Here is a 23,625-nt window from a genome sequence, read left to right as displayed (position 1 = left end):
TAATCCCACTGGCATGCGCAGTGGTGAGAGACAAAGAGACCCCCATCTCAAATGGGATAGAAGGTGAGGACCGATACCCAAGGTTGTCCCCTGACACCCACATGCAGCAAGTGGCATGTGTGTGCCTGCACTTACACACGCTGTACACATACACACACACAAGGCTGTGAGACCTGGGACTTGACACTCTCCACAGTATTCTAGAACCTGTACCCGGGTGGGATCCCACTTCCTCCTGCCCCAGGGCCTTTGCACACTCCCTGTGCTCTCCGGAACATTATCTTCCCCATCACGTGCCCCCTAGTGGTTTCTATCCCACTGATGTCTGTGCCCTCCCCCAGAGTGCTCAAGGGTGAAGCATGTCACCCTTGTGGCCCACCACAGCTGTTCTTGGAGAGCAGAAGGCATGCTGGGATCCCCACTGTGGAAGAGCTTAGTGTCTTAGAAACAGGAGGTCTCTCATGTCCTCCTAAAAAACACGAAGCTGGGTGTTGGGGATTTAGCTCAGTGGTAGAGCACTTGCCTAGCAAGCGCAAGGCCCTGGGTTCGGTCCCCAGCTCCGAAAAAAAGAAAAAAGAAAAAAAAAAAACAAAACACGAAGTTGGAGGCCTGGGGTGAAATGATTCCTCTCACACCCTGAGCCAGATCTTTCTGGAAACAGCTAACATCGCTTGAGACACCCTCTTCCCCGTTAGACAGCTTCTTCCTGTGTATCCCTGGCTGGCCACTAGGGTGCCCTATAAACTCATAGAGATCTGCCTGCCTCTGCTTCCCCAGCCCTGAAGAGCTAGAATCAAAAACAAGTGCCACTATGTCCCGCCCATGCTTGAGAGATGTTTATTAAAAACCCAAATTCAGGGGACTGGGGAGATGGTTCAGCGGTTAAGAGCACTGACTGCTCTTCCAGAGGTCCTGAGTTCAATTCCCAGCAACCACATGGTGGCTCACAACCATCTGTAATGAGATCTGATGCCCTCTTCTGGTTTGTCTGAAGACAGCTACAGTGTGCTCATAAAAAAAAAAAAAAATCCAAATCCACAAGACACAGAGAACAGCCATGGGCTGAAAGCTAGCTAGTAGATGAGCTGGCATGAGTGGGTAGGAGCCCTGGGAGAGCAACATGCCAGCTGCACATGAGATGAAATGTATATGTGCCCAACTGGGCCCGTCTAGGTCCCTCGGGGCCTGCAGGTGGCTTCTCTATAATCCCCAGGGCAAGCAGGCTGAGAGCCTGGGTTCCACTAAGAGAACCTTCCTCAACGAGTTAAGTGGTGAGTGATTCAGAAAGACCCCCAGCATGAAGCTTGGGCCACCACCACACAAATGCATGCACGACTGCAAATCCGTGTACCCACACACATGAAAAAAACAAAACAAACACACACACACACACACACACACACACACACACACACACATGTGCCACAAAGGCATGCCAAAAAACTCCAAAGGAATGAAAAAGAAGCGCAAAGGAAGATAAATGAGTTAGAGAAATCTCAGCATAACATCTGCAGGCCAAAGCTTCCAGAAAGAAGAGAGGGAAGAAGTCATTAAGGAAAATAGCCACGGGCCTTGTGGACGGGAGTCACTAGATGAGAAAGCAGAGGTCCAAGCTGGGAAAAGTGCAGTGAGCAAGAGGTCAAATTCCAGGGGGGGGGGGAGAGGAGGGTAGGAGAAAAAGAGGGGGAGGGAGAAAGGGAGAGAGGAAGAGAGGGAGAGAGAGGGAGAGAGAGAGAGAGAGAGAGAGAGAGAGAGAGAGAGAGAGGGAGAGGGAGGGAGAGAGAGAGAGAGAGAGAGAGAGAGAGAGAGAGAGAGAGAGAGAGAGAGAGAGAGACGTGTGGGGGGAGTCTCAGACCATTCACCTCCCAGGCACGTCTTCTCAGAAAGCTACTGCAGGGTGTGTTACACAGCAGAAAGCAGCGTAGACTGGATTAAGGCAGGGAAGGAAGAGGTGAGGCCCAAAACAGCCCATCCATGTCCCTAGATGTCCAGACAGTCCTGGAGCTGGGGTGGACACTGGCCCTACAGGCAAACATGTCTGTTTATCCTGAGACCGTGTACTGGATAGAGAGGCTTGGATCCCACTAGTGTCTTATGTAGTCACAGGACACAGACCCTGAACACAACGTGAGTCAAGACATCCTGAGGGCACAGGGGAACAGGAGTGTGGGAGACCATTAAACTTCCCATCAAATGGTGCCCAAACCAGACATGTGGCAACTTCCCAAGGGATCAGCCCAAACTCCAGCTTCCCTGGCCTTTTAGCAACACACACGCCAACACACACACACACACACACACACACACACACACACACACACACACACACACACACACTGAAAGTATATAGGCTCTAGTGTTTGCCTGGGCTATCCTTCTGCCCATACAGAGATAGCTGCAGCACAGAGGACTGAATTAGTGCCCCTCCATGGGGTGGACTGCCTCGCCCTCCCCACCAACAGTGGTGCCTACCAAGACCCCCAGGATCCTAGCTACTGTTCACCGTTCCCAGCCCAGCCCAGGTCACCTTGCCATCCTCATGGTAGATAAAGATGTTGCGAGTGCTGTTGTCCTTCAAGTAGGTGACCTGCAGGCCATGGGGGTGGCCGATCTTGGCTGGCTGGAAGGTGGCATTCAGGTGCTCAATCTTCATGACAGCCTTAGGCTCCTTAGCCTGTGAAGGAAGGCTAGTGGGAATCCCGGACAGCACCAGGCTCCAAACAAGGAGGCTAGCAGTACACCTGCTGTGCGAGCTGTGCAGCCTCAGGCAAGTTACTTAACCTTTCTAACCACCCCAGATTCCTGGTCCGTAGTTGAAAGGTAAATTTCTACTTCCTTGGGTGATGGAGACTAAACGACACTTGGTATCTGGGTAAAAACTTCCCCTGATCTGCAACCCTTCGTGTTCTTAGTCCTGTCCTGACGCAATTCTTGCTTGCCTGTGCGTCTGGAGCTTGTGATCCAGGACTGCTCACCAAGACCCCCCGCAATCCTAGCTACGGTTTACTGTTGCCAGACCAGTCCGTCAAGGTCACCTGCAGGCAAGGCAGGTCTCTCAGTGGTCCTGGCCAGCTCCAGGGAACTGGGTGACTAGCGCCATCCCTGTCCCTCAGCCAGATATTAAATCAGAGCAAGTCTCCGGGCATGTCTTTTATCGTCCCCCTCCCCAAAAGATGGCCCCTTCTAGATGTTAAGGGACCCAGAGAAAGGGCCACTATGCACTTGGCTGTGTGGCCCTACGGCGATCGCTAAATATCTCTGAGACAGTACCCCACACATAAAGTAGGTGAGGAAGCGGCCATCTTGGCCAACAGCACCACAGAGCTGGACACACCTTCCATCCCTCTATCCAGCTAGCCCCACAGCAAGGCTGCAGCCATCCACCTCCAGGTGGGTCCCACCCTGAAACTGTTACACAGCTGACCCAGTCTGTCTTGGGAGCATACGATAGGGGGAGCCTCAGGCTTCCCAGGACCCACCCAGGCTCCAGGAAGGAACAGGGGTCAGTTAGTGCGTGAACGCATACACTGATGGTATTTCCCCAGAGGGATCCACCATGAGGGGTGCTCCCTGGGAAGGCTAACGGGGCAGCACTGAAAGAAGGCAGTCACGCTCCAGTAGAAGGGCTAGTCCCCAGCCCTGCAGACCCCGCGGAGGCCAGGACCCAACATGGAAGGGTCACCCTTCGCACCATGCCAGACTCACGTCATTTTTGTTGAAGTATTTCAGAGCACCCTCTCGTTCTGTCAGCACAAACTTCCGACTTAAGAACTGTCCGTTGTCCCGGCCACGCTTCCAGAGAAGGCCCTCACGGTATCCTGGGGAAGAGAGAAACAGTCAAGGATGCTCCACCTAGCTGACCCTGTCCTTGTCCCTGTCCCAAGTACCCTCCACTGTACTTCTGTACAGATGTGTGTAAACACATCTGAGGGCTACAGGTCTGCCTCTCTGCACTGCCATTGACCTGTGACTCGCTGCCCAGAGAGGTCTTGATCCTCCCACCAGACCCCAAGCTCTGGAGCCCAGGCCACCTTTGCCCCAGATCCTCCTGCCTGGACAAGCCACCGATGAAGCAGGACCTGGGGACATAGTTGGGGACAATGGATTTAGGGATGAGATTGGGGACAATGGATTTGAGGTGGCCCAGGGCTGCCAGACAAGTCTAATGTCACAGAAAGAAAGAAGTTCTCAGGCATGAGAAGGGACAGAAACAGATTGAATTACCAGCCCCATGATGCCAGGGACCAAAAGGACTCTCCCAGAGCCCTAGGCTCATGATGCTAGGGTTGGCTAGCTTTGGGGACCCTGGTACAGTTTTGCCTCAGTTCTGATACTTCACTGTTGGCCAAACCAGGCACTTTTGCCAAGTGGTGGGGCTTGCCTTTAATCCCAGCACTCGAGAAGCAGAGAGGCAGGTGGATCTTTGAATTCGAGGCTGCTCTGGTCTACAGAGTGAGTTTCAGCACAGCCAGGGCTACAGACAGAAACCCCGTCTCAAAACAAACAAACAACAAATCAAGCAAGCAAACAAACAAAAGCATGGGGCGCTCTCAAAAGATCCAGACTGTCTGCCGCCAGCTTTGTTGTGTCTGGTCAGACCCATGCATCTACAAGGAGCTGATGTGGTTGCACTCTTTTTGGCCCACTGCCCTGCCCCCCTTCATGGGATACCCCTTAGTGATGCAGTGACATTTTCTAACGAGTTGCTGATGGATGCCTCTGTTGCTTGAAGTTTCTGGCTATTTTAAGATTTCCCCCACAAGTGGACATGTACTTGGTGGTCATTTTTTCCCTCTTGGATGGGCACAATACAGGGCCATGGGCTTTACTAGCCCCCTCTTTGCTGGGTGTCAGAGTGGCTTTCGTTGGCAAAAGGAGTCCTGGGAAACCTTGGCTGTCAGCAGTGTGCTCGAGGGTAGGAGTGCAGTCCCCGTATCGAGATCACACGTAAGCCAGACCCTTACAGCTGGGCCAGCTCACACCAACTCCTCCCCTCTCCTCCCCAGGATATCTTCCTCGGCTGTCTGCTGCCAGGCAGCCCTGTCCCCATCACCAAACACAAGGGGCTATTTTCTATGCTCTCTGAGACATGTGGCCATAAAAAGTCAGCAGCCTGGCGTCAGGAAAGGGGCAGCTGGCGCCCATGGGACTATCAGTCTCAAGGCATGCCAGAAAAGGCCCGTTCCCTCCCCCGACTTCTCAAGGGGCAGGAGGCTATGGAGTGGCCAGTGTGCCTCGTGTCTCTCCCTTGTTATAGCCTCAGCAGACAAACTTTCTGTACTTGGACACCAAGTCACCAAGACAAGCCATCAGCCCAGTTAGTTAACGGACTCATTAAACACCTAGATGGGCAGTAAGTCAGCTTGGCCTGCTTTCAACTTCAGGGACCAAATTCTCTGGGTCTGAATAGTCCAGCATGGACCCAGAAGTGGGGTGGCAAGGGGAGGCAAGATTGCAGCAGCTTCCCGAAGGTATGGCTTGGAACCAAGGAGCCAGCGGGAGCACACTTCTCGCTTGCTGTTCCGATAGTTGCCAGCAGAGGGCAGAAGCAATAGGGAGCCGCCGTTTCCAAGCTGGGCAGGACTGAACTCTGCTGCCCCCTGAGGCTCCTACAGAGCATCAGGCTTAGGGCCCTGAGGAAGAAATGGGCCCTCTGCTATGGGACCAACCAGCAATCTGACAAGCCACCACTGTGCCTATATTTTAGACCCCATGATGGCAGCACAAGGGATGTTTCTGTAAGGACGCATCTCCCTGGCCTGACCCTGCCAGAGTTCAGGCCTCTCTCAGAGCTCTGCTTCCATTTTGGTACCATGGGAATCTAGCCAAGGGCTGACAGGTATTGAACCTTTGCATGCAATCCAGACTGAAGGTTTCTTTCTGGTGTTTTGAGTTAAAAGAGGGGAGCTGGCTCTCACTATGTAGCCCAGGCTGACCTTGAACTCACCGTGATCCTCCTGCCTCAGCCTCTGGAGTGCTGGGGTGACAGGCTGTACCACACCTGACCTGGGGACTTTTCTCTTGATCCTCACAAATGAGAAAGAGCCTGATGTCGCTCAGCTGTGAGACATTTACGCAGTCATGGTGTCCTGTGCTGGGTACATGGCCCTGACACCCACAGGATGAGCTCCAGGCAGCAAGGCAGGGAGGAGAGAGGCAGCTGGGCCCTGGGGTGTACCACAGTGTACATCTCCAGCAGGGCTGGGCTGCGGGGTGGGGGAGAGCACTGCAGTATCTCACACAGTTTCATAACCTGCAAACTTCAAGAACTGCATTCCAACCAGAATATGCAAAGTGCATGTAAATTGTGTGGGATCTACGTAAACGGTGCTTTTGTTTTTAATTCAGGGCAATGAGCACGTGGTCTCGCTATGAGTGTGACAGGAAACTTGCCAAGGTGTGAGCCAAGTAGGTGTTTCATACCCAGGACTGCTGTGGGACCCTCCTGAATGGGGCAGGAGACCCCCATGATCTTATCCAGACCGGGTCAACCACACCCAGCCTCTGGCTGCAAGGTTCTGTCTGCTTCTGTTGGCAACTATGCCTAGTGAACTGGAACTCCAGTTCTTGACATCTGGCGTCCTCTTCTGGCCTCCGTGGACACTGCACTCACATGTTGCACAGACATACACACAGGCAAAACATGCCCAAGAGGTTCAGACTCTGTGAGTGTTCCTGGGGCTCAGCCTCTCCCTGCCCACTGCTCTGGCCACTTGGGCTCTGTCCTGAAGCTCCCTGTGTCCCTTCTGCATCTGTAAGAGAGGTCGAGGACAGGCTTCAGTGTGCACAGCTTATATTCTGAATTGCCAGCCTGTTGCCACCTTTCAGCTCCAGCTAGGACAGAGGAGTCATATGGATGACTGGGACTGAGATCAAAGCTTTTGAGCCTTATGCACCTGCAGGGCCTCCTTGGCATGTTTGGCCCATGCTCTGCCTGCTCCCCGGAAGCCTTGCTTTTCATCTTTAGGAACCTAGGATCCCCGGAGCAGGCGGGCAGCGGGTGACCACCATCCATTCAGTCCTTCTTGCTACTTCCCGGTATGGCTCTGGGAACAGATCCATTCACCCTTTGTGTCTCTTTGGGAGGTCTTTTCTCTCTGATCAGCCACACCAGGAAGACTTCCTGAATCCAGTGATGGATGGATGGACCTCTGCACTGGTTTTGTTGGCACTTCCTGACCTGAGGTGGGGTCAGGCAGGCCCTCCTTCAGGAGAATGCCCGAAACCTTAGCCCTGGTGCAAACTGACACCTCTCAGGGACTGGTTTCTTTGGGACTCCATATCATGTGTCTTCAGTATGCGATGCTCTAGCTTGAAGACTCCTTGGTTCTGGTCATACACAGGAACCCTTCAGTACGAGTGTCCCACATCCCTTCCTGTTTACTTCTTTGACTGCTAATAACCAGCAGAACACAGCCTAGTGGGGAAAGGGTGCTGTGAGCCAGTTCTAGATCATGGCTCCAGGCACTGGGGTTCTGAGCTGTGTCCCCATCTCATACATAAGCAATTGGTCCCCTGGAGATGCTGTTCACAGAGTCACACAACAGCTACCAGGAAGCTCGCTGGCTGGACCTCACTAGCTGGTCTCCTGGATAAGGTTGCAAAGGACTGTCGCTGCCACCCCTCTCTGGGCCTCAGTTCCCTCATCTTCCAAAGGGTCAGGGCTGAGGTGAAGCTAAACGAGTCAAGACAGTTTCTGGGGTCCAGCAAGGCCACCGGACCTATCCACTACACTCAGAGTGGCTGGGACATGGGGCTCAAAGGAAACCTGGTTCTTAAGAGCAGCCTGGCTGACCTTGCCAGTGACTTCTTGTGGAGCCTATCACGTGGGCGGACCCAAGGGTACCATGTTGAGGCTCACACACGGAACAAGCCTACCCTACACAGAAGACAGGAAATGGGGCTGAGTCCAGGGATGCCCTACCTAGCTTCCACCATCGTTTCAAAGGACCTGACCCCCGTCACCTTGCCAGTTACCCCAGGGTGCCTCACCCTGGCCATGTGCCCAACACATGTCATGATTAACACCCCCCCAAACACTGTCATGCTGAGCACCCTGCCTTAGCACACAGGCGAAACAAGGCCAGGCAGAGCTGCGCTGCTCAGGGAGCCTCCCCTCCCCCTTCTTCCCTCTCCCCTCCCTCCTTCCCTCGATCCCTTCCTATTTGCACAGTGACATTTAGGTCAAAGGTCAAGAAGGCAGCAGCACCGGGATGTCCTTGCTTGGTACAACCAGGCATCCCATGGAGGAAAGAAGGCAACTCCCGGAGGGACCCAGGCAAGAAGCCATGTCTTTTGGGGGAGGCAGTGTCCTGGTCCTGGACAACAAATGCCATTGTCCAAGTGCCCTGTCGCCCACCCTGCCCTGTGAAAGGCAACCATTGAGGCTTGTCTGGAGGCAGGACAGTCTGCGGCAGGAGCCAGGGCAGCTGACACCCAGTCACTTGCAGGGCAGTGCTGGGGAGGGGCAGGGACAAAGCAAGGTGCACTCAGGTATGAGGAGGGCACACCCGCTGCCCTGACATCTCTGAGTTTCAGGAGGACGTTTAAACGCTCCAGCCAACTGTGACCTAGGCTGAGGGATGACACAGTGGCGAGTGTGACAGGGCCCTATGGTCACATGGCTGTATGCAATGCTTATCTCTACTGAGGGACAAGCCTATCTGTAACTCGGGACAAACCCTCAAAGTCTCTGGACCCTTGGACATATCCTGAGGTCCAGGCCGCCCACACAGAGGCCCAACTCCACCTCCTGCTTCTTCCCACCCAGGCAGCCCAAGCATCGGAAAAGATGGCCGGGATGGAGGGATCTTGACCCAGCAGCCTCTGTCTGGGACAGGAGCTGTACGTGAGCCACTGGCCCCTGTCTGCTCTGGAACTCAGCTTCCCTTCTCCTGGATGCCACTGTCTGAGAGCTCTCCAAAACACAGTTCCAGGGAGTGTGTGCTCAAGTGCCCAGGTCTGCACTGCTCAGCCTGCCGCCCCTGCCTAGAGAAGACAGGCAGTTGTCCACCTAAGAGTGTCTTCCTGTAATAGGCTGTCCCGTGCCAGGCCTGAACAAGAAACAGAAGTGATGTCAGTGGACACCTTCGTGCCAGAGACTCCACTAACCAGTCTCCAGGACAGTGCTTCTGTGAAACTTCTTTAGACTTAAAGAATTTTGAGGAAAAAAAAATAGTATAGTCTCCACTGTGGGTGAGCAGCGCCATGCTGTGCGACAGAAGCCTGGCACAGAAGGCCAAGCTCGTGAACAGCAGGGAAGGAGAAAGACAGACAGTAGTGGCTGCTGGCATGGTCACTCACAGGGAGAAGGTCTCAGTGCTGGGGTGGAAGTGTCTGGAATAAGCCTGGTGTTGTGTAATAGTGAGTGTGCTGGGGAGGGCAGAGCCACGCAGAGACTTCACACGGATGACCCCTTGGTCTCTAGCTTGAATGTCACCACACTGTTGACCATCTCTCTCAGCCCCAGCACACTAACTCTTGACGTGTTCCAGCTAGTTGTGAAACCCTGAGAGAAAGCAGATGTAAACTCCTCCATCTGCGGTCCCTGCTGAGCTATGAGGAAGGCAGAGGCCTCCAGCAGCTAATGTGGGACTCCTGTCCTCAGCTGGTTCTCTCATCCTTCAGTCCCAACGGCTCTTAGTCCTCAGTGACCATCCAGGGCACCTTGTCTGTGCCTGCTCACAGGCATCTAGAAAACCGACCCTTGGAACCCACAGTTCCAGTTCATTCTGGGCAGGCTTGGGGCCACTCCTCTGAAGAGTCCCGGCCTCACCTCTTTTAGGGCCCCACATTTCCCCTTTCTCCATCTGAGGGGACTTCTGCATTTCCCAAAGATAGGCAATGGGGAGTGTCTATGCCCTGAGTGAGAAAGCACTGTTTGGTAAGAGGAGGGGGCAAAAGAAGTATTGGAGACTGGGGGTAAAACACCTTGCATAGAATTGCACAGCCCAATAAGGGGCTGGGGCGTGGCTCAGTGGTAGAGCCCCTGCCTAGAATCCCCCAGTGAGGGGCTGGGGGCGTGGCTCAGTGGTAGAGCCCCTGCCTAGAATCCCCCAGTGAGGGGCTGGGGGCGTGGCTCCGTGGTAGAGCCCTGCCTAGAATCCCCCAGGAAGGGGCTGGGGGCGTGGCTCAGTGGTAGAGCCCCTGCCTAGAATCCCCCAGGAAGGGGTTGGGGGCGTGGCTCAGTGTTAGAGCCCCTGCCTAGAATCCCCCAGTGAGGGGCTAGGGCGTGGCTCATTAGAACTCCCCAGGGAGGGTCTGGGGGCATGATTCAGGATTTATCTAGCATTCATGGGTTCCAATCCAAGCCCTGAAAAGGAGAGGAGGGAGAGGCAAAGGAAAGAAAAGAGAGAAATACGTAAGACCCGAGGCACCCAGAAGCCCCACTGCCCTATGAGGGGCACATGAGTTGGTGCTAAGAGGAAGAGGCCACTGTAGTTGCGAGTTGGATGTGACAGAGACATTTGGGGACATGAGCACAGAGCAGTTCCAGGTCATCTGGGTCCCCAGGGGCTCCCAGTGGCCTTCTCACTGCCTTGCCTGGTCCTTGAGTGTGGAAACTGTGGCTTTGAGCCTCGCTCTTCTGAACACAACCTTGAGGTGACATGGGGTGTGACAGTGGGTAAAAGCAGGGTAGATCCTGACTGTGTCCCCCTCACGCTAAGTTCTGCCCCTTAGGTCTCAGGTATGGGGGTTGGGGATTTAGCTCAGTGGTAGAGCGCTTGCCTAGCAAGCGCAAGGCCATGGATTTGATTCCCAGCTCCGGAAAAAAAAAAAGAAAGAAAAAAGAAAGGTCTGGGGGCTGGAGAGATGGCTCAGCGGTTAAGAACAGCCGACTGCTCTTCCAGAGGTCATGAGTTCAATTCCCAGCAACCACATGGTGGCTCACAACCATCTGTAAAGAGATCTGATGCCCTCTTCTGGTATATCTGAAGACAGCTATAGTGTACTTATATATAATAAATAAATAAATAAATCTTTAAAAAAAAAAAAAAAAGAAAGGTCTCAGGTATGGTAGGGCAAGAAGGCTAGCCACTCACAATGAGAAGCTCTTTAAGGAAAGGGAACAGGCCTGGTGGTGGTGCCTATTATCCCAGTTCTTCAAAACCCAGAACCCTCCTTCCAAAAAAAAAGTGAATAGGTGTGGGGCCCCTGAGCAGCCGGGATCCTCCTGGGGGATGAAGTTTATGAATCCATCTGTAGTGTTGCTGAGTGTATGGGGCACAAGAAAATAGAGAAGCCCAAGTCAGGGAGGTCGCTCGTGGCACTATTTCTCCTCAAACCCCATTTAGATGCTAGTGTCCAGCCCCAGACAAAGGAGACCAGCGGGAAGCACAGTGGCACCGTAAAGCCACCTCCTGCCACACTCTAGCTGGTGGTGACGGTCCTCCAGCATCTTAGCTCAAAGTGCAGGCCTGAGGAAGCTGTAGACACAGGACTCCCAGCAGAGGAAGTGCAGACACCTTTCCCTGGTCTCCTTTGCCCATACCTCTTCCTGCTCTCCTTGGTCCCTTGCACTCCTCACTGCTAAATTCTGCCTCCCCACACTGCCATGGTAACAACCCACACCTCCATCCCCCTTGCCCAGGTGGCAGCTGAGAATGCTCTACCCCAATTCACACCCAGCGGGGCAGCTGAGAGGAAAGAAGCTCACAGTCGCTGGCCTCACAGCTGAACCACATGTTGCCTGGCCAGGCCTAAAGTACCAGACGGCCATAGCTTAACTGTGTCTACAGAGCCCAGTGGGATAAGCTGGCTTGGGACCCGGTGAAGGGTGCCCTGAGAACTTCCGGGAGGCTGCGCTACGGCTACACCATTAGCGTTTGCTCTTTGTGTGGTGTGCGTGCGTGCGTGCGTGCGTGCGTGCGTGTGTGTGTGTGTGTGTGTGTGTGTGTGTGTGTGTGCGCTACGGCTACACCATTAGCGTTTGCTCTTTGTGTGGTGTGCGTGCGTGCGTGCGTGTGTGTGTGTGTGTGTGTGTGTGTGTGTGTGTGCATGTGTTTGTACCAATGCATATAAAGGCCAGAGGACAACCTCAGATGTCTCTTTTACTTATGTCCCACTTTAATTTTTAACATGTGTTTCATGTGTGTACGGGTGTGTGGCGGTGTGCATGTACCATGGCACATGTGTGGAGGTCAGAAGACAACTTGTGGGAGCAGGTGTTCTCCTTCTAAGGATCAAGTCTATTCTTAGTGGTGAGTAACATTCTCCACTGATCCATCTCTCTAATCCTGCTACCTTATTATCTGTCTGTCTGTCTGTCTGTCTGTCTATCTATCTATCTATCTATCTATCTATCTATCTATCTTGCAAATGAGTTTTTTCTGTGTAGTTCTGGCTGGCCTAGAACTCACAAAAATCCACCTGCCCCTGCCTCCTAAGCACTGGGGTTGTGAGTGTGTGCCGCTATGCCTGGCTCTAATTTTTTGATAGGGCCTCTCATTGGCCTGTAGTTCACTGAGTGGTCTAGGCTGGTGGATGGTAAGCCCCAGGAATCCTCCTGTCTCAGCACTGGGGTTATAAGAGCCTGCTTCAAAATAGTGTATTTGTGTATGGGGGAGGGTGTAGGTGCCTATGGAGTCCAGAACAGAGTTTTAGATCCCCAGAAGCTGGCAGCTGGCAGCCACCCAATATGGGTGCTGGGAACGGAACTCCAGTCCCCTGGAAGGAGCAGCAAGTGCTCTTAACCACTAAGCCAGGTCTACTTTTCTTCAAACATGGGTCCTGGGGATCAAACTCATGTCCTCATTCTTGGAAGGGAACACTTTTTGGCTGAGCCACATCTCCACCACACCCAGTTCTAACAGGACTCTGAGTGGACCTGGCCTGGGTTGCCCCTGAGTGGCCATGATGTCACCATCTCCTGAGCTCTATATATGACCTGGAGATTCCCAGGCCCTCACTGACCTAAGTGCTTGGCACTGAGGCCTAAAGCACCTGCATGATGCTTGCTGGACCTCCAGCCTGCCTTGGTTTCTGTGGCCTGCATGCCCTCCACTTCCAGAATCCAGATCTCCACTCTGCCAGGACCAGCCCAGTTCCAGAGGCAAGCATGTGTCCTGGACTTCCCATCTCCCCAATCACGACGACAGGCAAAACACATACGTAATCAGACCCGCCTGACCAATGAGACGACATTCCCTGATCTATACCCTCTGCTCACTTCCTTCCCCGAGCCAGTGGCAACAAGAGGTCAAATTTGGGCCAGTTAGAGTAAAACTGCCCCCAGAGGGTTCAGATGTTAACCCAGAAAAGCAGAACGAGGAGGCAGAGAGCGAAGTCTGACATCACTGTTTAGACACCTAGATCAAACCATGACTGCTTCACTTATGCGAATCCATCCACGTCCAGTTTTCCACACTCCCAACTAAAACCAGAGGGTACAGATGGCAGCAGAGGCAACCTATTCAGCGACAGTTCTCACCTCTGACACTAGGCTGCACACTTTGTTACAAGTGGCTCTTGTGGGAGTGTGTGATGACGCGTACCTTTAATTCCAGCACTCGGGAGGCAGAAGCAGGCAGCCATCTTTGAGTTTCAGGCCAGCCGAGGCTACACAGTGAGATTCCGTCTCTAAATCAATCCATCCAATCAATCAATCAATTCATCAATCAGGTGTTTGTGATGAAGAGGAAGCATGTGGGCCAGGGCTGCGAGTTTGATTGGCACTTGCTCCCTTCCACAGTCCCTACAGTGTTACTAGGGACGATGAAGGCACTGGTGTCTGAGGTAGACAGCCACGGAATCACAGCCATGTGGGCTGAGCACTCAGCCAGGTCCCACACTCTGTGGTGAGGGGTGGGGAAGAATCCTACTGCCACACACGCTATCCCCTTTGGCCTTACTGCTGAGAGGCCAAGTTCCAGAGCAAGGAAAGGGACAAGTGGACCAGTATGGAGAGAGAAGGGGAACACGCCCACTAGCCCTGCTCGCAACTGACACAAGAGGAGGGAACCAAACAGAGCCTTGGAGAGGTGGCTGAGTGATTGTGTGAGGGGTGGAAGGAGCATTTAAGGCAGCAGGCAACGGGGGCCCGTGTGCTCATTGTTGGACTAGCTGGACCACAGTGTATATAAGCCATTCTAATAAATGCCTTTATAGAGAGAGGCTCGTCCCAGCAGTCCTGATCCTCTAGAGACCCCTGAATAATACAGTCCCCATACCAGGTTTGAGATCCCACACGCCAATGGGGCTTCTCATTGCACAGCGGGGCACAGTGGGACAATGCAGCTTTACAAATGAAGGGTTCCTTTCAGCCAGCCCAACCCTATCTGCCACAGGAAATAAAGTGGTGGTGCTGGCTCTGTGCCAGGGCGGACCCACAGAAGCAACTGCCTCTGGAACTCAAAATCCAGTCACCCAGAGAAGGCCAGAAGAAGGACCTGGAAGATCCGTCAGAAAGTACCTCTGTGTAGTTATGGTGTGGTGGCCCCTGTAGACTATAGGGGGCCATTTTCTCCCCTATAGGGGGTGGCGATATTAGGAGGTGTGGCCTTATTGGAGTAGGCGTGGCCTTGCTGGGGGGGAAGTGGGCTCAGTGTCATTGTCTCTTCCTGCTGCCTGCAGACCCGGTTGTAGAGCTCTCAGCTACCTCTCCTGAACCGTGCCTGCCCGCATGCCGCCATGCTGCCTGCCACAATGATAATGGACTGAACCTCTGAAAGTGTAAACCAGCCCCAATTAAGTGTTTTCTTTTGAAGAGTTGCCATGGTCATGGAGTCTCTTTACAGCAATACATTTCTAACTAAAGCAAATGGGGACTACTTCAGACTTTTAGAGCTGTCCCAGGAACCATTGCTCAGACTCCAGGTCTAATACCCACCACATACCAAATATATAAGCATCAAGACGCCAGCCAACCCAGGTTGGAGGTCTCTTGGAAGCATGCAAGAGACTAGTTTTGACACATACTTAATAAATAAGACAGTACTAGCCAGTAGCCCATCAACTGAGCCAGTGACAAGGAGATGAACTCCAGAACTCTCAGGTCACCCTGTCCTCTGCAACATGGTCCCATCAGCCCCTCTCCACAAAGCCCCAGAGCCCACTGGAGTCAACAGCATCAGGCAGGCCCAGGGGAGGCAGTGGCCTCTGACCTGGCTGCCTCCTCTGCTAGTGTGGGTGTGGGTGCTGGCCTACAGTAGTCCCTTTCAACTGTCCAACATAAGCCCACAGCCCTCCTGAGGCCCCCCAAGGGAGGAAACGATGATCACAGACCCCAGCAAAAGGACACCACCACAGGTTTGAAACATTGAGCCAGTCTGAGATACCGGGGAGGGCACAGCTCACCTGTAGAGTACGGTTCCTGTTTCTCCACATGAAGGAATTCTTGCCTCTCATACTTGGCACGGATCCACTGCTCACGTAGGAGTCTACAAAGAGAGAGGGGACTCAGATGGCTGTCTGGACCCCAAGTTCTATGTAGAGAGCCACCATGGTCCTAGCTACCCCTGATAACCAACTTTCAGAAGCCAGAGGTCAGCATGGGTGGCTTCTCAGGCAACTCTCCACATAGGATGCTCTCTATTCTATTTTCAGGAGTCCCTGGTACCTACCCCTCCTGGCCCTCTGGTCCCCAGCTCCTCCTTCATGATCACTGAAACAGTCAAGTGGCAGGTGGGGAACCTGAAACACCCCACTGGCCCTTCCTTGGTTCTGCCGCTGACCCTGTGTGACAGTTTTCCATTGTTAACACAACACCTAGAATCACCTCAGAAGAATCTTCTTTCAAGGACTGTCTAGATCAGGTTGGCCTGCGAGTGTGTTTATTGGGAATGATGCTTGAAGAACCAGTCCACTTCGGGTGATACCATTCCCTAGGCATAGGGTCCTCGACTGTGCAAGAGAGGAGCAATTCAGCTGAGAGTAAGTAAGCATGCATGCATGCATTTCTGTCTGCTCTTGTCTGTAGATATACCTGACTAGCTGCTTTGAGCTCTTGTCATTGTGACTTTCATGGTCTGTAACCTGAAACTGTCTTAGTTAGGGTTTGCTCTTGCTGTAATGAAACACCATGACCAGGAGCAGCTTAGGGAATGAAAGGAGTTATTTGGCTTAGGCTTCCACATCACAGTTCATCATTGGTGGAATTTAGGACAGGAACTCAAGCACAGCAGGAACCTGGAGGCAGGAGCAGAAGCAGAGGCCATGGAATGGTGCTGCTTACTGGCTTGCTCCTCATGGCTTGCTCAGCCTGATTCTTACAGAACCCAGGACCCCCAGCCCCGGGGGTTGCCTCACCTGCAATGGATTGGCCTTCTCCAGTCAATCACTAATCAAATACCCTATAGACTTGCCTGATTTTCTCAAGAGGATTCTTCCTCTTGCATAACTCTAGTCTGTGCCAAAGTGACAAAAAGAACCGGCTGGCACACCAAATAAACCCCTTTTCCCCATAAGTTCTTTTCTGTCAGGGTATTTTTAACACAGTGACAGAAATGAAACTGGGATGCCATGTGACCCCCTGTGGTTTTGGCCACATCTCCACCTTACCAAGTCTTAGATCCTGTGTGGGACTTCCTACTGACAAGCTCTGCTGGACATCCCCTCACAGAAGCCTCAAGTGCAGTGACTCTGACAATCCCCTCGGCCCCAGCCCCTCACAGTGTCACTCTGGCTTTGTGAATATAAGTTTCCAAGCTCATAGTAGCACCATCTTGGCCTTCCTGGGTGGAAGGATGATGGTTCAGACCCATCTCCTGACATCACAGCCTTTCACTAACCTTTCTAGTCAGGCCTTGAAATGGCTTCCCAGCCAATACAAGGGCAGTTGCTGTCAGAAACAGAGGGCTGGGGAGATGGCTTAGTAGGCAAAGCACTTGCCTTGTAAGCATGAGTTCAAGCCCTAGCACCCACCTTAAAAAGTCAAAGCCAGGGGCTGGGGATTTAGCTCAGTGGTAGAGCGCTTGCCTAGGAAGCGCAAGGCCCTGGGTTCGGTCCCCAGCTCCGAAAAAAAGAACCAAAAAAAAAAAAAAAAAAAAAAGTCAAAGCCAGCACAGGGAGTTAGATGACGGGGTGCCTAGGGTTCCTTGCCCAGTCAGTCTAGTAGAACTATTGATTCCAGGCCCAGCAAGTGAAGTAACGTGAGCAGTCCTTGAGAAATGACATCCAAGGTTGTAACACACACACACACATGAACACTTACACACATACACATATGCAGATATAGATTTGACTAGCGGAGGTACCTGACATCTTAGGGGAAGATGTGGGATGAGGGAAACTGAGCCCAGAGACATGGTTCAATCACCATGGTAGCCTTTCTCTGCCCCTAAATCACTGATCAACAGGGCTGCCACCAAGAGACCCTATAAACAAACACAGTCATAGGGCTCAAGCCTCTTCCACGGGATCACCATTTTGCCCGTTTATATCTGCATAGGTCTTGTTCCAAAGATGCCTGCCTTCAAGGTTACTATGAGTCAGAATGATGCAGCTTTCATAACATCAGTCCCCCCACACACACACCTGCCCCCTCTGTGTGCTTGTGGCCTGGGAGGAGCCAGCTCCTTTCCAGGTTGAGGAATTCTTTGGGAATGTGTCTACAAATACCCACTGTGAGATCTCAGTGACCATAATTACTATGACCCTGCCTGAGTCATGAGGGCTTAACCTAAGGCCTTCCATATCAGGAGAGTCCATGTGCTGGCTATCTCACATGTTACATACACTGTGATACTCAAATACTCCACATGGCTATGAGGAAGCAAGGGTGATCCAGTATGGGGAGGGGCAGAGTGGAGCCCACACAGAGGCTCAGGGCCCCCTGTCCCAGCTATTGAGTCCTCCATATCCAGGAAGATCAGAACACCAGGATGCAGAGGCCTTACCATCACTCTTCAGTACCCCAGGACCATGATACATTCTTCCCACCTGAAACCGATCCAGAGGTAGGCCGCAGGTGGCTGCTGTACCTGGATCCAGAGGAGAAGCAACAGAGGGCATGGTGGTTTGAATGAAAATGATCCCCTTAGGCTCCTATGTGGGGATATTTGGTGCTCAGTTGATGGAATTGTTTGGAAAGGATTAGGAGGTGTGGCCTTGTTGGAAGAGGTGTGATATTAGGGGTAGGCTTTGAGGTTTCAAAAGACTCAGGTTCCTCCCAGTCAGTTCTCTGCTTCCTGCTTGCAGATTAAGATGTGAGCTCTCAGTTGCTACTCCAGGTGTGAAACTTGGCTCTGCCATCATAAACTCCTACCCTCCGAAACCGGCCCAATTAAATTGTTTTTCTTTTAAATAAGTTCCCTTCATCATACTGTTTTATCAGAGCAATAGAAAAGGAACTAAGACAGAAGTTGGTACCAGGGAGTGGACTATTGCTATGACAGACTTAATCAAGTAGGATTTTTTTTTTTGGAGGAACACTTTGGGACTTTGGACTGGGAAGGCTGTTAAGTGCTATAAGCAGAGCCTAGTGGGTCATCCCAGTAGGAGCTGAGAGGACAGTAGTGCTGAGACATATGGACTATGGAGGTCAGTTCAAGAGGTTTCAGAAGAGGGCGGCGGTATTCACAACTGACCTAGAGACCATTCTAGTGATATTTTTGGCAAAGAATCTGGGTATCTTCTGCCCTTGTCCAAAGATTTTGTATGAAGCTAAGTTGAAAAATTATGGGCTCATTTCTGTGGTAGAAGAGATTTCAAGACATCCAATGGTGACTCTGTCAAGGGGTTATTAGTAATAACTCTTGTGCAGGTCTATAATGAAAAGGAGCAAGTGGGGCAAAAAGAAATGCAAAATATATCATGAAAGAACACCAGGAAATCCATGTTGGAGCTGGGGGTTGCACAGAGAGAGCTGAGGGGGTTAAGGAGAGATCCTCCTCTTCATCTGAATAAAGGGAGAGGTACCCTCAGGGCAAGACCCCACCCAGCTATGCTCCCAACTTGTGAAAGGAAAAGGCCTCAGGCATTTTCTGCTTCTAAAAGGCAACAATAAGTAAAATGGGGTGCAGATGTCATTCAAAGGGAGCCAGGGTTCACCCGCAGCAGGCGGCTGAACCCAGCAGCATTGGTCATGTGGTTCTGGCTTTAGACATCCAGAAGGATACATTAGCAAAGAGACTGCAGAATCTTGGTCCACGGGCGAGAAACAAACGCCACCGCCACCGAGGCCAGGAGTGTGTCAGGGGAGTCCCCCATGGAGGCCTGGAAAGGCCATCCTGTGAAGCTATGAGAACGAAGCCTGGGTTGTGCTGGACACCCCGTGGTACTGGAGATTCCAGACCTTTGGGATACCTCTCAACGAGATGTGCAGGAAGGGAGTGGAGCGGCCCAAGAGAGAGAAGTGTGCGGCAGTCAGCAAATCTGGTAGAGAAGTAGCTAAGCCCTTCGACCTCAGACACGGAGCTACGAGATTTGGAGTTTGCCCTTCACTGTTCAGATCTTGCCTTGGGCCATTATTTCCTCTCTCTGCACCTGTTCCTCCCTTTTGGGGATGGTAATAAATATATATCCTGTGCCATAGTTTGTTGGAAGTACGTGATTTGCTTTTGCTTATATAGGGGGTTACAGTTCAGAGGCTGCCTGGATGTCGAACTTTGAACTTTACGACGTTGTTAAGACTGTAAAAGGCTATGGGGACTTTTGAGCTCGGACTAAATACATTTGGCATTATGATATGGCCAGGAGCCTGGGGAGTGGTGAGGAAACAGATCGCGGTGGTTTGTGTGAGAATGGCTCCCATAAGGCCCCCATGTTTGAATGGTTAGTCCCCAGTTGGTGGAATTGCATGTAAGCTCTCGGTTGATATTCCAGTTGTCTTTCCAGTGTCTTTGCTCTGTCCAAAACTCTAACCCTCTGAAACCGTGAACGTCATTAAACTCTTCTATAAGTTGCCTTGGTCATGACCTTCTGTCATCGAGAGAAAAGTAACTAATTCACCCCCCTCCCCAGGGTGCAGGTCCATGAGGGGACAAAGCCGTACTTTCCTGCCAAAGCTGGCCTGCTCAGAGCCCTAGGGCATGACTCCTCTCCCCGCCCTCCCTGAGGCTCCCCGCAGCTAGCAACCCCTTGGAGACTCTCACATCCCTAGCTAGGATAGATCCTTTCTTATTCTGGGAACACAGTGGGAGGGGAAGCCACACTCATAGGCTCATCTCTCTCTACCCATCCCAAGGCTAGCTAGCCCATGTAAATACCGAGACAGGATTACAGCCAAACTCCAGGTATTATGCTATCTATGGTCCTGAACCCCCGAACCGCTGAATCAGCCTTCTTTGGAAACTCTCTTAGATTAGACAAGTCAAATCTAAGAGAGGCCACTACAACTGGTGACTCAGGCACCCACAGAGAGACCATCACGTGAGAGAGAGCTCAGAAGTAGCCCTAGACAGGGGACAGCTGTAAGAGGAGCTGACCTGGGTCTCAGGCTTGCAGATGAAGGAGCTGGGAGTGTGAATTATTTGTAATATTCGAAGCACTCAGTTTTGGACCCAGCTTGCTAGGCAAGCGCTCAGCCACAACAGTGTCTCTGGGTCCCCGCTTTTCTTCACTTCCAGTTTGGGTGTTTGAGGAAGCTGCAGCAGAGCACTGTCTGGGTGCCGGGGGCCACTGCTGGGGACCCCTAGGATTTCACTGTGTCCACTGGGTTCCCCCCACCCCCGTGTGCAGCTCCATCTCAGGCCACACAGGACCAACACTCTAACTAACCTCCTGGTTCAGAGCCTCAGGAAGGAGGGCTGGGCGGATCCCTCTGAGCACCTCTGTACCTCCGACACAGTTTATCAGGGATTCTGTTTCAAGGCACAGAATAGCCCCCTCCCCGTCCTTCCCCAAGCTGGCCCAGGAAAGGGTCCTTCCTTGCAACTCCCATCAACAGAAGGCCACATGGCTTGACACCTGACCCTCCCAAGCAGTGCGCGATGCAACTCCAGTTCCAAAGACACAAAGAGCTACAGGTCATAGCCGCCACCTCGTGTCTTCCAGAATTGGGAGGAGGCAGACCAAGGCTGTGGCCGGGACATCCCAACTGCCCACAACCTGCTCTGACAAGCCCGAGTGCTAGATAGAGCTGAGGGCTTCGTTCTCGCACCAGTTCATGCTGGCACACGGCACTGACTCAATTACCCAGCACTGTACGGTTCACATGGGCTTCTCCACTTGAGCTTTTCCACCCTCTGTGTCACATCCTCAGTAGCAATCTGTGGTCAAATGTCCCCAACTCTACTACCGTATGAGCCCCTCAATTTACACACAGTCTCCCCTACTCCACGACAACCCTCGATCCACGCAGACTTACACGCAGCTACCTGTCACAACATACACATCACACATTCGCATGCATTACACTTCGCAGAGGCTCATGCGTGGCCTCTTGTCGCAGCACCTACGATCTGTCTGTGGACTCATATACCACCTCAGCTAGGTGATATCAGGACCCAAGAGACCTTAGTCTAGGATGCTCACTCAGTGGAGAGGGCCTGGTGGCCGGCACCACGTAGAAAGATTTGTCTGGTGCCCTTCTTGTAGCAGTGTGGACCATTTCAGCCCAGGCCAGGAAGTACTGGCAACAGAAATGCAAATGACCCTGACCACAGAGCAGTTGGTGACAAAAACCACATCTCAGAATAGTTGGTTACAGCATGGACTTCCTGACCTGTAGTGGGAGCCTAGCAGATTGAGGGCGGATCCCGGTAGGTGAGGGTTAGGTCACCCCCCTCCCCGCTCCTTGGGACATAGGCGTGAATGCAGTCAGACAGTAAGGCACTCATGCTGAGAGTCTGAGAGTCGGGACCACAGATAAGGTTGCCTGTCACCTGGGGCGCCCAGCTTCTCTTCCACATAACAGTCCCAAACTCGCCCCAGGGCCTCCTGCCTTTTCCTCCTCCTCCTTCCCCCTCTCCTTCCCTCTCCCTTCCCCTCCCCCTTCTCCTCACACTCCCACATCCTCCTCCTCTTCCTTTTCTCTCCTTCCTTCCCTCCCTTCTCTCCTCTTTCCCTCTCTTTCCTCCCCTCCCCTTTGTCCCTCTCCTACAGCCCTGCCTCCTCCTTTTCTCTCCTTCCTTCCCTCTACTTCTCTCCCTTTCTTCCTTCTCCTCAGTCCTCCCCTCCTCCTTACACCCCTGCTCCCTCCTCTTCTCTCTTTCCTTTCCTCCTCCTCTCCCTTCTCCCTCTTCTCCTCCCTCCTCTTCCTCCTCCTCCTCCTCCACTCCACACCTTCTTCCCTCCCCTCTTCCTTCTAAGTTACTTCTTCCAAAGGCACACCCCGGCCTCTCCTGCAATCAAGAGATCAGGACTGTGACCTCCCCTCCCGCTCCTATTCCCAAGCAGCCTCCTCTCCTCTCCTCTCCTCTCCCCTCCCCTTCCCTCCCCTCCCCTCCCCTCCCCTCCTCTCCTCTCCTCCCCTCCCCTCCCCTCCCCTCCCCTCTCCTCTCTTCTCTTCTCCTCCCCTCCCCTCCCCTCTCCTCTCCTCTCCTCTGCCCACTCCTACAGATTCAAGGAGATCCCCCTCTCACTGTCCTGGGTTAGACCCTGCAAACACTAACATAGGAGTGCCAACACCAAGGGCAGCTAGTTCCCACCAGCTCCTCCAGGGAGATGTGGGGCTGCACAGGTCAAAGTCAAGGCTGCAGAGGTGACTCTGGGGACCTCACTGGGGAGCAACAGCCTCCCTCCCACACCAGGTGTAGGTCACCTCAGAACCTTGGGTTTACCAAGTGAGTCAATCCAAGAAAAACGCTGAGCAAACAAGAACCTGGGTGGGGCCCAGGTGAGGCCAGAACTAAACTGCACCAGGCTTGGGAATGGCGGGTAGAGGCAGAGTGCAGAGGGAGGGGGAGCGGTGGCTGTACTCAGGAGTGGGTCAGGCCAGGCCCTCACCCTGTTTCTGTGAAAGAGAGTTACTCCTGGAAAGTTCCAGAAGGGCAAGCAACTTGCACAGACAGCCATGCAGCTGCCTCAGGGTTGGCCTCGCTCTGACCCAAGTCAGGGTGGCTTCTGCCCGCCCACAGAATGGGGATTTCCAGTGTGGATCCCTGCCCCTGTTTCCTCCAGGAGGCTCTAAACCCCTCTGGGACCCAAAGCCTCTCCTCAGGGGTGACAGTGGGTGGAGTGAAGGCCCTGTGTCCACATGCTGGGTCTCCCCGACAGCACACCAGTCATCAGAGGAGGGGGTATGAATGACCTCAGCCCCATTCTGCTTAGAGAAGTGAGCTGCAGAAAATAAGGCCAGGCCCAGAGACTATCCAGGAACTGAAAGGAGAGAGAGAGCCATTGTGGAAGTCAGCACCCAGGCCAGGTGGGCACAGTGCTTCATGAACAGAACTGACCCTGTGGCTAGGCCCTGCCACTCTACCTGATTTCCTGAATCCTCCGGGGGGGGGGGTGCCAGGCACCCAGAAGACAGACATGGTGGGATGCCCTGCCCTGCCCTGCCCTGCCCTTTAGGAACCCTGAGACCACTAAGAAAGTCAGTAGAGAATCTAAGGATTGAATCTAAACGGCCCCCACCTCAGCAGGACTGAGAGGTGCCACACGGGACCAACCCTTGAGAGACAGAGCTGGAAGGGGGTTCCACATATGAGTATCCCAGACAAAGGCCAAGAGGGATCCAGCTTCCCCACTCTCCGCTACACATGCCAGGAGGAAGGGGCTTACACAGAGAGCTAGGGCTGGGAACCT

The 23,625-nt window shown here is 52.9% G+C and overlaps 1 protein-coding gene across 2 annotated transcripts in view; it reads right to left on the bottom strand.

The window, feature by feature from the left end:
• Window positions 1-23,625, bottom strand: part of Adap1 (ArfGAP with dual PH domains 1) — a 51,887-nt gene that overhangs the window by 3,987 nt on the left and 24,275 nt on the right. For both annotated transcript variants that reach the window (NM_133567.2, XM_087577655.1), the window contains 3 exon segments: window positions 2,528-2,674; window positions 3,706-3,818; window positions 15,295-15,377. In NM_133567.2, the coding sequence (NP_598251.1) occupies window positions 2,528-2,674; window positions 3,706-3,818; window positions 15,295-15,377 (343 nt within the window).

This window comes from Rattus norvegicus, chromosome 12, assembly GCF_021556685.1.
Source record: "Rattus norvegicus strain SHRSP/BbbUtx chromosome 12, alternate assembly SHRSP_T2T, whole genome shotgun sequence".
NCBI classification, from domain to species: Eukaryota; Metazoa; Chordata; class Mammalia; order Rodentia; family Muridae; genus Rattus; species Rattus norvegicus.
The sequence above is the reverse complement of the archived record's forward strand: the minus strand, read 5'-3'. Positions and strand labels throughout refer to the sequence as shown.